Source organism: Lampris incognitus, chromosome 17, assembly GCF_029633865.1.
Source record: "Lampris incognitus isolate fLamInc1 chromosome 17, fLamInc1.hap2, whole genome shotgun sequence".
Taxonomy (NCBI): Eukaryota; Metazoa; Chordata; class Actinopteri; order Lampriformes; family Lampridae; genus Lampris; species Lampris incognitus.
In genome coordinates this window covers 7442792-7460237 of record NC_079227.1, presented here as the reverse complement: position 1 = coordinate 7460237, position 17446 = coordinate 7442792, and the positions used below count along the sequence as shown (strand labels likewise).

Below are 17446 nucleotides of genomic sequence, written 5' to 3'. Positions count from 1 at the left end.
CTGTTCAGTAGCTGAGGGGTCGGGCACTGACGGACAGTTTTGTTTATGACGACTTGCGTGTTGGAGGAATGAGCTGTGAATGTTACGGAATCATTCTTAACATTTATTCAGTTGGAAATGTACTTCTGTACAGTAGAGAATCATTTCACCTTTTCTACAAACTGAAAACTGTACAGTTATTCCTACAATACTTTTATTATTTTTGTACATTTTCTAAAATAGACTTATTTTTTTAACAAACGGTTATTTTAGAATCCTTATTTCTCTGAGCTCAAGTTCCTCTGCCAGCAACTCCCCATTGTGTCCTCTGTCATGTCCTCCCTCTCTCAGCACACAGCTCATCCCCCGCCCCTGGTCCAGTTCTGTTAGGCCCGCTGTCCAGCTCTCACAACATAGTTGAGGAGATGAACGATGGCAGCTGGTGTCATCCCAGGGAGACGAGTTGCAGCACCAAGCTGGAACACAAAGACAGGAGTCAGAGGTTCTGGTTCTGTAACTCAGTCAACTTGCCAAAAAAATAATGGATGAGATGGGAACTACAAGACCTTTTTTTTTAATTTTTTTAAAATTAGACAGTGAAAGTGGGGCCAGAAAGGAAATATGGGGGACAGAGGGAGGGGTAGACATGCGACAAAGGTCACTGGCTGGATTCAAACTGCTGACGGTTGCGACCATGTGGCATGCACTGTAACCATTCAGCTGCCGAGGCACCCCAAGACAAGACATTTTAAAATTCACCGCCACACACTGAACAACACTCCACAAAATCTACATTCAAACTAAGAACATAAAGATTATGAAGTAGAAAAGAATCGCTCGTCAGCAGAAATGCAAACTTTTCAGTGTGTCTACAGATGGACTCACAGTGCTCGGTCGCACTCGGTCCAGAATCTCACGGACTTCTTGAGACAGTGACGCTGGTAGGGAGAAGTAGTCCAGATCCTGGGGGAGAGACAGACTCTCCTCTCTCTGGATTCTCTCGATGTCTTTCCTCTGCGTCTCGTAGTGGGGTCTGTAGATCACTGGGGAAGACACACAAGATGTGTTTTTTCCCCCAAAGGCTCAAGTGTGCAAAGAGTTTACCGTTCTCAACTATGGTGTATGATGATTGTGATGTAATGTTGTGCATAATGAACTGTGCAGCCATGGTACATGACATACACGACACAGTGTACAATAGCGAGCCAGAGGAAAATGTTTACCAGTTGTGACTGTTGTTTTTGTAGAACTGTCTAGATTCTACTGTGTTTTTGTGTTAGGACTCAAAATATTTTCTTTTGAGTCAATTAATTTCTTTGATTTTTGTCCTGGTGTCAAAGTGAACCTCCTCTGTTGCCCCAAAGTGTGGGAAACAAGAAACTTTACCTTCTATTTTGAGCCTTTGGGAGAATTCAAGGTAAGTTGAAAGGCATTCTGGGAAAGCAGAGGCCAGCTTTTCAAATGACACATCGTTGTATTGTAACAGCTCCATACCGCTGGAAAACAAGGACCGTGCAGTCAGTTAATTTTAGCATCTCTTGGTTTCTCAAACTGAGGCTCAGGGCCTCAGTCAACAGACGGAAAACGTGTTTTCATCAGGACTGGAAACGGAACTAGCTGTGACTCCATCTTTGCTGACAGAAAGGTGTGACTCACTTCAGTCTGGCATTCTTGTTTTCACTGATGCTGTTGAAGCTAAATGCTTTTCTCCAGTTGTTCGAGGACAAGGACAGAGACTGTAGGGCCGACAGCGCCTCCTGGAGGCTGTCCCTGACTCTCACAGCCTCCTTGTAGCGCTGGGACGACACACAGCCCACCTCCTCAAACCCTGACAAATGACAAAGGCCATGACAGGAAGCAAAAGAACATCCCTTCTCCCCTCCCTTCCTCTCAGAGCAGCTTCTCTCTGGCACGAATCATACGTTTGAATATATTTGTTTCACTTTTAATGTTGTTTTCTCTCCGTCTTACAAGCCACACACATCTTCAGTCATCCTCGCTACCTTCATCTGTGTAACCCCCTGACTTTCACCGACCAGATAAAGTGATCAATTTGAAATTGTCTATCTTCGCTCAGCCTTACACAGAGTGGATGAACATCTAAGCCAAGCTTTTCAGCTGCATAAACGACAAGGTCCTGTGCTTAGTGGAGGGCAATGCCAACCTTTCAGGGAGAGTCGGAGGTCGGCGTTGTCTGGTCTCAGAGAGGTCCTGAACTCAGCTCGGCTGGTGAACATGCGATAGGGCTCGGTCACCCCACGACTCACCAGGTCATCGATGAGAACCCCGATGTAACTCTCTGTTCGAGACAGAGTCACGGGAGGGAGGGAAAGGGCTGAGCGACCAGCATTAACTCCCGCCCACAAGCCCTGGACAGACAGACAGACAGGGAGAGACAAACAGACAGATAGACAGAGACTGTACTTTTCAAATCTGCAGAGGCTTTGATACTTTATCAAGCGGTCATGAAAGAAATCAGTATATTGACTAATATCATCAACGCCTTATTCTACAGTTGCTGCGATCTATCGAATGACCATGGCTCAGCGTTTTCGGTTTTTAATTTTCAAAGCCATCCAGCATGCCGAATTTCGCCACAAGAGGGCACTGTTACATAACCTCACACGAACAGGAACAACCTTTGGATCCGTGGAAACATAAAATCCAGGCGAAAATCAGTTTAAAAATCTGTGTATTTTTCGGTGACAATCGGTAAAAACCGAAAACGCCGAGCCTTGTATTTGTTAAGTCTAACTGATGTTCTGTTAATGAGATATTATAAAATAGTGTTTCATTTGAATACTATCTGCATTCGAGTTGAACACGTTCGCACTGAACAACCATGCCTAACTCAACAGGTATACGGTGGAAAAGACAAACATGGTGGCAGAACAGGCCAAGATTAAAATGTCACATTTGGCATAAACTAGTCGAACAACAAGCAGAGACTTGAAATGTGAAATAACGGCAATGGCGGACATTTTCCCTTCACGAATTACAGTATCCTAATTGTTTAAACACTGTCCCTTTTGTTTTTGTTTTTTTTGCTAGAGCTAACCGAAAACAGGCTTAGAAGTGAGAGATATGAGTATAATGTGGAGTTAGAAAACAACGAGACAGGAGACGTGAGAGTAGATGTAGTTGAGGTAGTTTACTAGCTCCAACTTAGCATGTCATACATTCGACAACGACACTGAACTGTGAACCGGAAGTGCATTATCTGACCCCTCGCCTCTTCCCTTAAAGGTACACCATCCTCTTAGGTGAATGTCTTTCGTTATATAGATGTGGGTCACCACAATAACTTCAATACTATATCAGCGACTGGCTGCGAAAACTGTTGGTGAGAAAGATTACTGTCCACTCCTCAGCTCCTGGTCCTGATAAACTGGGTTTACCTGAGCAGCAGCCTCCTCGTAGCCGGTGGTCCCGTTAATCTGCCCTGCCAGAAAGAGACCCTGGGTGCTTTTTACCTGTAGGCTGGGGTTCAACTGGGTGGGGCAAACAAAATCATACTGGACCCCATAACCTGGAGGAAGCAGAGGACAGCGAACACCATTCTACCATAACTTCAGCAATGTCAAAAGGAAAATGAAATAAACAGGAAAACAAACTTTAGTGAGATTGAGCCCGGCTGGGTGGTGTACCAGGCGTGTGGATCTCAGCCTTGGATAGGGCAGGGATTTCCCTGAGTAGGCGGAGCTGCATGTCCGGGGGCATGGTCATGGACAGACCTTGAGGGTATAAGAGGTCCGAGTTCAGTCCCTCAGGCTCCAGCCAAACCTGGTGCCGTCGGCCAGGGAAGCGCAGAACCCGGGACTCGATGGAGGGGCAGTACCTGAAGAACACGGGGTGAGAAACTCCCGGTGACCACACACCGTCAGCTGACCCTTCTCATGGTCTACTTTTCCTTGAAATCTTCGCCCTCTCTTACTGCCTTCTTGTAAGGCCTCTACCTCTGATTTAATTGAGATTCTGTGTGTGTGTGTGTGTGTGTACCTGGGGCCCTTGGTGTCTTGCTGGATATGTGTGTTGACATGAAGGCTCTCTCTTACCACGTGCTCCACTCCGGCTGTGGTGTGAAGCAGGAAGCAGGGCAGCTGGTCCTCTGGCTGTGGGGTCAGAATTCAGAAGTATAGGCCATTTTTAAAAACTTCCTTTTCCAAACTGCCCAACGGCCCATTTAAAACCATGACAGCACTTTGGGAAGTCTGGTACTGGTTAAGTGATTTGTATTGATGACTTCCTTTGTAGAAAACACAACACGTGATCTGTAATCTGTACGCCACATGTCTGGCTGAGCAACCTGGAGGCTGTTGGGGTGTTGCTGTTGGATTATACAGTAACGTTTACGCAGATCTTTGCTGTTCATGTGTGATGTTGGTTGTGGGGTCCTGCACTGCAGTAGGGTGAGAACGTTGCTCAACCCATAATGGTTAGGGGTTCAATTCTCCCCCACACTCACTATGGTTCTGCAAGGTTCTATGGATTAAAGGATGTTGTGTCACCTTGCAGTGTGTGTGCTTGTTGAGGAAACTGAAGGGGGTGGGTTGCTGGTCAGGTAAGTGGATCTGGGCCAGAGAGAAGTCGACCGAATCCTTAACAATCCTGGGAGGAGTGCCGGTCCTCAATCTGCCCAGCCTTAGGCCCAGCGTCTCCCTCAGCGTGTGGGAGAGACCAGCGCTGGATGGAGGGTCTCCTATCCTCCCCCCCGGAGAGGTGGTTTGGCCCATGAAGAGGGAACCAGAGAGGAAGGTACCAGTGGTAAGCACCACTGACCGGGCTGAGATGGGGAGGCTGTTGTCCGCTGAGGAATCAAATGGAGAGAGAAAAGAAAAACGAACAAACCGATAAACGAGTCTACACGACATGTCTGATCCTAACATATGGGACACTTGATGAAACTGTCCGAAGACAAATGGATGAGACGTTTTACAAAACAAGCCAAGATATCTGGGCTCAGAAGTGCTAGCAGTGAGTTTAGAGTTTATGTTCGAACAGCTGGAATTGAGAAAGCAAAGACGGAGAAATAAAGAAACAAGGAGTTTATGAGAATCCAAATAAAACAGAAGATTAGGCATTAAAACCTTGCAAGAAAACAAACTGAAAAACTTAGCTGGTTTGATCAAACAACAACAAAAACTGAATGAAAAAGGAAAATGAGAGATCTTTTCCTGTTAAATGGTAGTAAAAAAAAAAGCTGGATATAGACGAATCTCTGAGGAATACAACGGTAGTTGGTTCCACTTTCAAAGCCCTGATCTTAATGCCGAGACCGACTGGGTCTTACACAGACGGATCCCAGTGACTCTGTGCAGTCCAGGCTTCTGTGGGTCCTGTTCAGACACCAGCAACTCCTCTACCGAGCCCTCCAACACCGTCAGCCTGGGGGTGGACAACAGCTCTTTCTAAGAGACAGAAATACAGAGACAGAAATACAGAGACAGAAAGACAATCAGTTGAAGGACATTACAGCGATAGCCTTTTTGATATTAAAAATCTTTTTTCCCCTTTTTCTCTCTAAAGCAAAACTGATTTCTTATCCAACTAGTTGTCAGTTTGGTACCTGGATGAAATGCCTGTAGCGCTGGCGGTCCAGCTGGGCCCGGGGGCCCCACACAGCGGGGCCCTTACTGCGGTTGAGGATGGAGAAGTGGATCCCGGCCCAGTCCCCCGCCCTCCCACATAAACCATCCAACGCGTCCACCTCCTTCACCAGCTGGCCCTTCCCCACCCCACCCAGAGACGGGTTACAGGAAAGGGCCCCTGGGGGAAGAGAAGAAGTGCAGTAGAAACACTAGGTTACATAAGGTCCGGGGCGGATCTACAGGGTGGCAAGGGGTGGCAGCTGCCACCTCTGGGACACAGTCTTGCCACCCCATTTGTAAATCAGATAATATGTTTTTAAAGTATATTTTATGTACATGCATGGTGAAGGTCAATGAGACCCGCGCCAAACTCGTCTCAAACAGAAGTCGCCGATTTAGAATCCCCCCTCCCCCCTCACAGGCTCGGATCTACAGGGGGGGAAAGGGGTGGCAGCTGCCACCTCTGGGATACAGTCTTGCCACCCCATTTGTAAATCAGATAATATGTTTTTAAAGTATATTTTATGTACATGCATGGTGAAGGTCAATGAGACCCGCACCAAACTCGTCTCAAACAGAAGTCGCCGATTTAGAATCCCCCCTCCCCCCTCACAGGCGCGGATCTACAGGGGGGGGGAAAGGGGTGGCAGCTGCCACCTCTGGGATACAGTCTTGCCACCCCAGGAAAAAATCTCTAGATCCGCCACTGCATAAGGTGTTCATTAAAACAAAACCCCCTACATCAAAAGCATGACCAAATCGTGAGTTTGGACTCATTTCATTCCCAGCATGCAGCGGGCGAGTTTCAAAGGAAACCCGGGGCAGCTTATTAAACGGGTCATCTTTCGGAGCCTGACGTGTACACGGATCTCCCCCCCCCCCCTTTTTCTCTCACCGATGGTTTGGGTCTTCTGGGTGACGAGGAGCGTGTCGGCCCCTACGCGCGCCGAGGCCGCCGCCGCCTCCGTTCCCGCGTGACCGCCGCCCACCACGATGACGTCATACGCGCGCCTGGCAAGGCGAGCGGCGCCGCGGCCGGCGACCTTAGGCAGGAGGCTCTGCGTCGACATGTGCGCGGAGAAGCTGCCGGAACAAGAGATTTTCAACATTAAGAACACAACTTCGTCACACACACACACACACACACAGTGCAAAGAACCTAATTTTTCTGGCAGATGACGTATAGCCGAACACGTCATATAAGACGTTGATCCGCTATGACGGTACAAGTCTGCGGATGAATTCCCCCAATACGATTAGTCGCACAAATAGGACGCCGGTGCGCATAGCTGACGATCCGGTCCGGGGGGGGGGGCGGTAAAACCGGCCGCCTTTATTACCTGCCGCTGTCTTCCGGCCCTCGGCTCAAATTGGGAGCGGCCCGAGGAGGAAGACGCGTCGGCGCACACGCAAGAAGAACGACAAGCAACACCCTCACGCCGGCGTCCGCAAGGAGGCCGCCATTGCTGCGTGCGCCAAAAACCGTAATACACCGCGTATAGGCGCAAAGACATAATCCACCTTTTTTCTTCTTCTTCTCTCTCGCCCCGGCGCGGTAACGCCGTTGAATATAAAGCCAATATAAAGTGACGTCATTAAACGGAGCCCGAGTGGATGCGTTTTTTTGGGGGTTATATAAAAGGCTGCCACGTGGTGCCGTGTCAAGTCGGTTTCGGTTGTTTAACTCTCCGTCGCAGTTTAAAGTATTAATCGGAACGGAAGTAGCTCGCTAGTAGGTCAATGACACCCCCCCTCCTCCACCCTCCCTCCTCCTCCTCCACCGAAGCTCCCCCCGCCCCTCCTCCCCCCCCTCCTTTAGCCGGTTTCCAGTCAACCGTGCGAACCTACCGTGAGGGTGAACCAGCGAGCTCCGGCCTCCACGTTGTCGCGCTCGACTAGAACGACCGGCGAATTCGTGACGCGCACACCTCGAGCGGCTACTCTGTCAGCGCGAGCTCGGCGGGGGGGGGCGGGGGGAGAAAAGCTCGAGGCGGCGGAAAGAGTCGAAGTAATCCGGGCAGGAGAGCTACACCCGAAGCTAGCGTTAGCCATCCTCGCCGAGCGCTCTCTCTCTCTCTCTCTCTCTCGGTTTTTTTTACGACGTTTTGCTTCGGCACAGCGGCCCCGCTTTCGATACGACCCGGTCCGGGTTTAGGGTGAGGGGAGGGCAGGAAAGACGACGCTAACGGCTTTTAAGCGGAGCCCTCCGCAGTTTCGTCAGCCGGCGAGGTCAGAAAGCGACGGTTACCCGATTATAGCGACGGTAGCCGCTCCGACCCGAGATTAAGCAAAACCGCGGGACCCCCCAACTCGGACGGTCCGCTTCCCGTCTGCCGTTCTAGGAGTTAGATCGCGTCAGGCGGCTCCGGGAATCGGGAGATTTTTTTTGTGGTTTTTTGTTGTTTTTTTGGGGGGGGGTTGCTGTTTATATATATAAAAAAATTCCACCCGACTTTGGTGTCGTTGGCAGCCTTTTGGTGCTCGGCGATGTTGAAGCAACCGCAGCCCGGCTCCGGCGGGCGCAAAACGTCTAACGGAACCTCGGGCCCAGCGAGTATGTCCTCCGCAGCCGGCGGGAGCAACAACAGCAACAGAGCCCCGGCTGGAAGGTGAGTTGGTCCGGGGACGCTCCTCAGGACAGTCCGGGGATTTTCCAGTGACTCTGAGGCCTACCGGTTAAAGCGACGTCTCCGGGTGGGCGTGTCACGGTAAAGGGAACCCTCGTGCTGTCCAATGAAAGCGTTCGAGCGTGATGGACGACGCCTACGAACCAATCGGGCGGGGCGGGGGGGTCACGCCGCGACTGACGGCGAATCCGACCAATGGGCGACGTCGTGAAGGCGGGTCCAGGAGTTTGACGAGGAGCAAGTGCGTTGGCAGCGTGTGCGAGATGGGACGTCTATTTGACCAACCGTCGCTTACTAGAGGAGGGTTTTCTAGGGGACTGTAGAGGATTTCTGAGGCGCTAGCGTAAGCTAACCCAGGACCAGTCACACATGTAGCAGAGATATGAGGAACACGCCGACAAGGTCACATGTCCTAGCTGTGACGTGTTGGGTTATTAGCTGAAAAGCTTACCAGACTTTCTCAAGATCATGGCATCGAGTCGATGTGTCCACCGGTGTCCAAATACACTGTGTGTGTGTGTGGGGCTTAAACCCAATCTAATCAGGAATTTCGCATTGCAAAATATACCACACCTGCATAACATCAAATGAGTATGAAGTGATTTGCCTGAACTATTTTCTTTTAGTTTGTATATTTCGTGTAACTTAGTTTTCTAGTAGTTGCTGGTGCTTGCTCGTCGGTGATCAGTTATTCAGTTAGTGTGAACATGTCACGGTAGAGTCAATTGCTAGACTGCAGTAAAGCAACAGAGACTGGGTGATTGCCAAGTATTATAAACTTCGGTTATTTGTCAGTGGTCTTCTAAACAAAAGTTTGCAAAGTTCTTTGCAAAACCATACCAAAGGAATAAATAACAAGTAAAGGATTGCTGTAAGAGTGTAATTCAATTTTATTAACGTTTGAAGTACAAGAAATGTTTACTTGCCTCACGGTCAGGTTTGATTAATTCATTAGGTGACTGATGCTACCTTGACGGGCACTTAGAACACGTTGCTTTATCTATTGAGTCCAATCAGCCAAGCATGATCTGACTTATTTTGTCTGTGTCTCTTCCTGTTCAGGAGTCGAGCTTCTGTGAAGCCACCTTTCCAGTCACCTCCTGTGAGTATTATCATCTAGAAAAGACATCAAAACTAACACTGTTTGCAGTGCCTATTTCAGACCAGAGCCTCAGGGAATGCGATGTCAGCCTGGTTTGCTGTGGTACTTTAATTGTGTGGTTTCAATAAATGGACGTGTATTGATAACAGTGTTAAACTGCAGTACCATCGAGCAGTCTTGTTAATATCAGATAGAAACTATATTGCCCTACAAGAGGAGATTTGTTTTCAGCCTCACATACATTGTTAGCTGCTGTTGGGGTGGTTAGTTCAAATTCAAGTTTTGACTCCTTACAACGTTTGCACATAGTGGGCATCTCTTTTGGATTCTTGATATTAGACATAAGAACATCATTTGAATTACTAATATAAGAGAACATCATGCATTGTATAAAAAAAGCACCAAGGGCTACTAAAATAGCTAAATCATTTGTGACTGCTGTCTGTGTCATCTGATTGATATTGCTCTACTTCTATCTTTAGGTGTTTGAGGGTGTCTACAACAATGCTAGAATGCTCCATTTCCTCACAGCTGTGGTGGTGAGTCATTTTGCCTGTTCCTTGTGTTGTTCTCATGGCACGCCAAACCACTGCCCCCTTCTTCTGTGATGCAACAGGTGACAGTCACCTGATGCTGTGCTTTTACAAACACCACCCCATTTACAGAAAGGAAGAGCATTTCTTAACCTAATTTTACCTTCCTCTTCTATATCATCCAGTTCTTCCTCCTTCATCCCCCCATTTGCCTCTATTCTCTGTTTGGCTGACCTCTATGGTCTTTCTGGGGCAGCCTAGGAGTAATGACAGCTGCCTTTACAACAGAAGGTTGATAGTTTAGCTCCCATAACCAGCTGTTTTCATCTGGAAGGGGAAGTGTTGGTTTAGTGGATGGAGGGTAAGAATTTCCATTTCTTGTCTTAACTAAAACTCGTGTGTCCTTGAGCAAGATTCTCAACCACTAACCGTACTTTTGAGAGACTTGCCGATGTTGGACAGTGGTTGTCCTTGGTGTGGATGCATGTATGACATTTTCTCAATCTGTAAGTTGTTAAAAAAAATTAAGAATAAAGATTTGTCCAATGCAGGTCTGGCAGGTTTAAAATGGTATAGAAAAATATTTTACTTATTTCAAGGCCTTGAAAAGTTTAGAAATTGCCCAGAGGATGTCCAGGTAGCGTAGTGGTCTATTCCGTTGCCTACCAACACAGGAATCAGTGGTTCGAAACCCCGTGTTATCTCCAGTTTGGTCAAGCGTCCCTACAGACACAATTGGCCGTGTCTGTGGGTGGGAAGCCAGATGTGGGTATGTGTCCTGGTCGCTGCACTAGTGCCTCCTCTGGTCGGTTGGGGCGCCTGTTTGGGGGGAGGGGGAACTGCGGGGAATAGCGTGATCCTCCCACGTGCTACATCCCCCTGGTGAAACTCCTCACTGTCAGGTGAAAAGAAGCGGCTGGCGACTCCACATGTATCAGGGGAGACGTGGTAGTCTGCAGCCCTCCCCGGATCGGCACAGGGGGTGGAGCAGCGACCGGGACGGCTCGGAAGAGTGGAGTAATTGGCCGGGTACAATAGCTTGTTTGCAGTCACGTGATTCTGATGACGCGCAAGATTCAGATGGAGGGCAGGAAGTGAAAAGCAGAATGGACGAGATGGAGCTAGTTTAGCCTGAACTGTGCTAGTTTAGATGATATTATGAGAGAAAGGTATAAACAGAAAGTAAGATATGTTGGACATGATCTTATGTTATGAAGAGTGTTTTTTTTTTTTTTTTTTGACAAAGTGGTCACTGCACACACATGCGTTATCCGACTCCGCTGCTCCCGACCACAGACGACGGTTCGCAAGCCATTTTTGTTCAATTTCTTGCATTTTTTTCCCCCTCATGAACAACAACTTTTGGTGCTCAATAAAAACTCCTTGTGGTTTCTCAGTTAATGACGCCAAACATAAGCATTTTGAAAGTTTGTGATCGTGCTTCCTATGTCGAAAGTCACTTCCTGCCCCTCAATCTGTAGTTCGTGACGTCATATGCAAACAACCTATTGTGGAGAACAAGGGGGGAAATTCCAAAGAAAAAGAAAAAGAAATTGCTCAGAAAGTTCCGAAAGTATGTGAATGTGAGTCCAAATATGAATAGGAATAGGTGTTTATTTGTGTGTGTGTATATATATATATTAGGGGTGGGACGATACTGGATCGAATTCCGATCATTCAATACGGTCTTCACGGTTCGAGACACTACCCATTTCACGAGATCGTGTGTTATTAACCATGGGTGGTCAAAATGACTGCAGGTTTTTAAACTATAGTCTGTCAAGATAAATACCCAATTGAGATATTAATGCATTGCATGTGTTAGGAAACGACTGACACCAAAATTAACATTTTAACAACTTCAATACTGTAGCGAATTCAGGAGGCAGCCGGGAATCCGCCGCAGCCAGGACGTGAACCCGGGTTGCCCGCAGCATGGGCAGCTGCGCTAACCAGTCGACTAAAGGGTCCGACCCGTTAGCCAACAGGCTAGCGAGTCTACACATCCCTGATTGTTACTATTTTTCAAACAATTTAAAATCGTTGCTGTGCAACGCCTGTGAATACTGCAACACCTCGGTAGTAGTCATGGTGCGTCTGAAACGGCAGCTGTACCCAGATATGTTGGAAATGATACCTGAAAAACAAAACGGAAAACACATATTGCTAATCTCATAAATGTAACAAGGCCTATAAAACGTGAAATGTTAAAAAAACGAACAGAATGTTGCAAAGGAAATGACGCGAACAACGCACGTCATAAATATTGACATGACGCGCAGTCACTTTGACCACTCATGGTCGTTTTAGGTAGATCTTATCATAACTTTTTTTTGCACAGTTGATCTAAAACTCATTTTAATGCAAATATATGCAATTTTAGGGGCATTCAGGGAGTGGCCGGTCTGTATCTTTTTTTTTCACAAAGTTATTAAACTTTAAAAATCCAAAACAGTCAAAATGAGCGTCTTGGTCATTCTAGTAGTTTTTAAAGTTTTTAAGTAAAGCATTTGTGTTGCACAACAAGAAAAGGTGGCACAAAATGTTGTTAGAAATTTTGCACTCGCATTACGTTTGAATACGTGCCTTGATAATGTCAGAATGTTGGGCCTAATTCTTAAAATAAATCAAAAATAGAGAAGTGCAACGGTGTTTTGTCTCTTGCTTACCAAGGCGTCCACTGTATCGTACTGAATCCAAATCGTGAGCCCTGAATCGTGAGACGTATCCAACCGTGAGATTTGTGAATCATCCCACCCGTAATATACTATATATATGAACCCCTATCTTTCTCCACACTGTTCCTGTGAGAAATAAGTGGCGTAGTTCTATCAACGTGAGGAGATGCTGTCATTTTGATGCACACTATTCAACACTCCAAAACCATTAAGTCTGGAAAATCCTTACAATTTGAAGTTTTAACTTGTCAGTCAAATTTTTTGTTAACCCTCCTCATGTGTTTCGAGTTGTCTCTTTGTCTTTATTTGTCTCTCTCCTTCTCTTATCTCTTTCCCAGGGTTCCACCTGTGATGTCAGAGTGAAGAATGGCAGTGTGTATGAAGGCATATTCAAAACTCTTAGCTCTAGAGTAAGGACCACATCTGGAGTACTCACTCACACACGCATACACACACTCTCTTGACTTTCATTCCTCCCATCACCTAAGTCACTGACTAGAGTCAAACCCTGCCACCCAGACCTCTGTCCATATTCCCCCTCTGAACACGTGCTTTGTAAATATGTGCAGAAGCTTCATGTTTGGCCTGATTTGATTTTTTTTCATGTTGTCATGTCAGTGACATTGCGTTATTTCTACAGCACTTTTCATGCATAAACACGTGAAGACTGATTGATTGTTGGGTGCTTTGTCTTCAGTGTGAGTTGGCGGTGGATGCGGTTCATAAGCACAGCGAAGGGGAGGGGCCATCTTCCGCCCCACCCCGGAGGGAAGAAATCACCGATACAATGATTTTTAGCCCCGCAGACCTGGTGACCATGACCTGTAGAGATGTGGACTTGAACTATGCTACCAGAGGTACACGCGCTCTTTGGAAAAAATATTTTCACGAACAAAGAACAAGATAACTGGTAGTAAAAGAATACAGATATACTTTTCTTCTTCTTTTCTAAACTTTTCTTCCGAAAAGTGTTATGTGGAAAAGCAGCTTGATATTAAGGCGTTTCTATTTAGACAGCTCTGAGCTTTAGGCAGTTTTGATATTCAAGACAACCCAGAGCAGTGTAATAAATTTAATCTCAGCGCTTGGTGCAGATGAAGCCTTTTCATGGGTGGTATTAATAAAGGTGATGTGTGTGTGTGTGTGTGTGTGTGTGTGTGTGTGTGTGTGTGTGCGTGCGTGCACAGATTCCTTCACAGACACAGCCATCAGTTCCAGCCGTGTGAATGGAGAACACAAGGAGAAGATATTGCAGAGGTGGGAGGGAGGAGACAGCAACGGAGAGAGCTACGATCTAGAGAATGATGCAGTGAGTCTTGTCTTTTCGTATACCTGTCGGTCGATGTGTGTATCTCTCTGTGTCTAACAAAACAATGTACTAACATCTTAAATAATGTCAGCATTCATATCAATGCAGATCATGATTCAGAGACAATTACACAAACATGATGAACCTTGATTTGAATATGAAACAAGCCAAGTATCCTGTCCTGTCCTACTCACATCCTGGCTTCTCTTCTCTCTCAGTCTAATGGCTGGGACGCTAATGAGATGTTCCGCTTTAACGAGGTGAAGTACGGAGTCACATCTACCTATGACTCCAGCCTCTCCATGTACACGTAAGTTTTCTTGTGTTGGGAGTCACATGACCGACATTGTCCATAACCTCTGACACATGAGCCCCAAAAAAATTCAGTCACGCATAACAATTGATGTTCTGTACACAAGTCATTCCCAAGTTTTTTTATAATCTTTCAAAAAAGACAATTCCCAAGTCCCATTTGTGGCAAAGCTTATGAATGTCTTCCATATTGAGTTAAAGTTGCACAATATCTTAAAATTGAGTTTGTGTTTTCACAGTTAATATTTTTATAAGTAGGTGACATTTAAGTCTTTATGTATTCAATTAGTTTGAAAATCCCTGTTTGTTAAATCAAGCACTTCATTTATGACCTTTGCAACTTTAGAGCACACGGTATGTATTTGTGTAAATAAAGCAAAAGAAGTGGGTCATACCGGGTGGGAGAGCAAGAGAATCAAAGCATAGTGTTTACTGAAAAAGGCGACAAGTAAAGAGAAAAAGAATGGATAGACTCATTGATCTAATGCAGGGATTGGCAACATGATCCAGAAAGGGCCGGTGTGGGTGCAGGTCTTTGTTCCAACCAAGCAGTTACACACCTGAGTCTACAAATCAAGGTCTTTAGCAAAGACTGTTGGTTGACGAATAGAATCAGGTGTGTTAACTGCTTGGTTGGAACGAAGACCTGCACCCACACCAGCCCTTTCTGGATCATGTTGCCCTTCCCTGATCTAATGAGTTACATGGAACCATGACCAATATGATTAGTAATCGTGATTGCAATGTTTAACAAAGTAATCGGGTTATCAATTTTGCCATTTTCATGCTATAGCGTGAGCTGTGTTTTTGTGGTTCAGATATGCCGTGTCAGTCTTGCGACCGATTTCCTCCTCAAAGTCCCGCTAAGTTTGCTCACAAGTGATTTGTGTGGCAACAAGACCTAAGTCTTTCTGAGCTTCTTTTGGTTTCTTACTCACTGTCTCTCTTCTCACTCTCAGAGTACCTCTGGAGCGAGGCAGTTCAGAGGGTTATCGACAGCGGGAGGCCCGTGCAGCCCGGCTGGCCAATGAGATTGAGTCCAGCCCACAGTACCGTCACCGTGTGAGTCTGGAGAACGAGGAAGGAAGGAGCGAGGAGGAGAGATACAGTGCTGTGGTGAGGGATAACGGCGAACGTGAGCGAGAGAGCCCCCGAGAGAGGGGCAGAGACAGCCCTGGAGCAAGCAGCAGGTGAGGAGAGTGTTACAGCAGGCTGTCTGAGCAGAGCTGAACCTTTTGTTTACTCTTGTATTATGAATTTTTTGAATGATATTTACACAATGGGCTTTTTTCCTGGTGCATACAATATCAAAGCCATATCTGTATTATGAACACGATGCAATCAACAGCCGTATTATCAAAATTAAATGAGTATATACTCGGTCCAACCCCGACACCTGGTTGGATGTTTGCAACAACACACTTTACATGCTGATAACCAGTCAACAACAGTGTGACATCGTACATGCTGACCACTAATCTACAACAGCGTAACAGAGTTGGTGTCACTGTTCAGCCACCGAAGTTGTTGCTGGTATTAGAATACAGCATAACTTTGGAGCATTTACCAATTACGATTTCACACTAGAAGAGGCGATTACAGACTTTAGGTCTTTATGTAACATTTTGTGTCTCTTGGGGGTGGCTGGTAGTGGGGGGAAGGCTTTAATATCAGATGTGAACTACACAGATCTCGGAATTGTGTTATCGTTTGGGCTGTAAAAATGACTAAATACATCCAATGGTATTATTTAGCTACGTTGTGTTCAATTAGTACTAGCATTAGCAAGGTCAACATTATTTAACGTCACTATTTCTGTGTGTTCATGACACACATTTCCCCTCCACTGCCGTCCATCTTCCTAATCTGTGTGCTGTTAAGCAGTATCAACTGATGATTCTATACTTTTTAAAAGATAAAAGCCATTATGTACCTGGGCACATAAATTACAGGCTCGTTCAACTTTTAGAGGAAAGACAGATTTGTCAAAGAAGGATGATGCAACATCCGCATAATGTTCTTTAAAGCTATATTAAGTTGTTTAAACACATAATTGCTATACCATGTGTCATCTTTAATTACAATATTCATCATAATTTAAGAAAGAGCAATTGGAAAACAGAATGTAGAGGTCCTATTCATCTTCCATAGACAAAAAACCAGATTGGACTCAATTGATGTCATCGGTGTCTGGGTGGCTAGGCAGTTTATTCCATCGCCTGCCAACACGGGGATCGCCGGTTCGAATCCCCGTGTTACCGCGTCCCTACAGACACAGTTGGCCGTGTCTGCGGGTGGTAAGTCAGATGTGGGTATGTGTCCTGGTCACTGCACTAGCGCCTCCTCTGGTCAATCGGGGTGTCTGTTTGGAGAGGAGGGAGAACTGGGGGGGGGAATAGCGTGATCCTCCCACGCGCTACATCCCCCTGGTGAAACTCCTCGCCATCAGGTGAAAAGAAGCAGCTGACAACTCCACTTGTATCAGGTGAGGCATGTGGTAGTCTGCAGCCCTCCCCGGATCAGCAGAGTGGGTGGAGCAGCGACCAGGACGGCTCGGAAGAGTAGGGTAATCGGCCAAGTGCGATTGGGGAGAGAAAAAAAAAAGGGGAGGGGGATCTTACAACAACAAAAAATGTCATCACTTTAAAAGCCTATTAAGGTGGTACCAGTGTGATTAGTCTGTTCTCTGAGTGTGATGTCATTGTTGCCGCTGTGCCAGGGAGGGCCGGTACATCCCGCTGCCCCAACGCCAGAGAGAGATCAACAGAGAGCGAGGAGAAAGAGGACCTGAAAGAGGCCCAGGGGGTCCCCTCCCTCACAATCGGCTGGGTGGGAGTTACCGCTCCACTCCTAATTCATCCTCCTCCCCAAGACCCCCTCTGCCCTCTGCTAGCGGCCCCCAGTCAGCTGCCTCTCCATCAGAGCGCAGCAGCCCCCTGTCAGGCAGAGGAGGATTCACCTCCCACCACCCACAGGGCAGCCCCAGCCCAGCCTCTGGCGCTGCCTCTCCAGGGGCACCCACCTCCACTGCTCCCCCTCCAGCCAGCCCCACAGTCCACTCACTGTCCCTATCAGATGTAGGCAGACCAGTTAACGGAGGTAAGTACAGAGTGAGAACAAAGACAGGTCATTTAACTCCCTAACGAGGAGACTCTTGAAATATAGTCTGCTTCTTCCTTCCAGTGTCCTCCAGAACATCTCCCAAGGCCCAGAGACCACAGTCCAGTCGCTCCTCCCGCACTCCAAACACACACAGTCAGCCCACAGGTACATACCTAGCACAATGCTGTGTTATTATTGGAATGAAATCATCATCAG

The 17446-nt window shown here is 46.8% G+C and overlaps 2 protein-coding genes across 5 annotated transcripts in view; one reads left to right on the top strand and one right to left on the bottom strand.

The window, feature by feature from the left end:
* Positions 1 to 82: 82 nt before the first annotated feature.
* On the bottom strand, positions 83 to 7455 carry mto1 (mitochondrial tRNA translation optimization 1). Of its 3 annotated transcripts, none has more exons than XM_056297788.1 (13): positions 7416 to 7455; positions 6463 to 6650; positions 5546 to 5745; positions 5270 to 5387; positions 4488 to 4786; positions 3979 to 4091; positions 3627 to 3817; positions 3378 to 3508; positions 2144 to 2348; positions 1636 to 1807; positions 1366 to 1475; positions 865 to 1022; positions 83 to 455 (listed from the first exon to the last, which is right to left on the bottom strand). In XM_056297788.1, exons 2-13 carry the CDS (start codon positions 6635 to 6637, stop codon positions 366 to 368), a joined length of 1962 nt encoding a protein of 653 aa, XP_056153763.1. In that variant the 5' UTR covers positions 6638 to 6650; positions 7416 to 7455; the 3' UTR covers positions 83 to 365. The 3 variants fall into 3 exon arrangements, with proteins under 3 accessions (XP_056153763.1, XP_056153762.1, XP_056153761.1); XM_056297787.1 differs by lacking the exon at positions 7416 to 7455 and adding an exon at positions 7089 to 7272; XM_056297786.1 differs by lacking the exon at positions 7416 to 7455 and adding an exon at positions 6908 to 7058.
* Positions 7456 to 7480: 25 nt separating this feature from the next.
* The window catches only part of LOC130128077 (ataxin-2-like protein), a 30858-nt gene continuing 20892 nt past the window's right edge, over positions 7481 to 17446 (top strand). For both annotated transcript variants that reach the window (XM_056297785.1, XM_056297784.1), the window contains exons 1-10: positions 7481 to 8176; positions 9257 to 9296; positions 9779 to 9835; positions 12846 to 12917; positions 13205 to 13364; positions 13695 to 13816; positions 14035 to 14126; positions 15088 to 15318; positions 16848 to 17227; positions 17312 to 17395. In XM_056297785.1, the coding sequence (XP_056153760.1) occupies positions 8055 to 8176; positions 9257 to 9296; positions 9779 to 9835; positions 12846 to 12917; positions 13205 to 13364; positions 13695 to 13816; positions 14035 to 14126; positions 15088 to 15318; positions 16848 to 17227; positions 17312 to 17395 (1360 nt within the window). In that variant the 5' untranslated portion in view covers positions 7481 to 8054. The remainder of the gene's footprint in view (positions 8177 to 9256; positions 9297 to 9778; positions 9836 to 12845; positions 12918 to 13204; positions 13365 to 13694; positions 13817 to 14034; positions 14127 to 15087; positions 15319 to 16847; positions 17228 to 17311; positions 17396 to 17446) is intronic.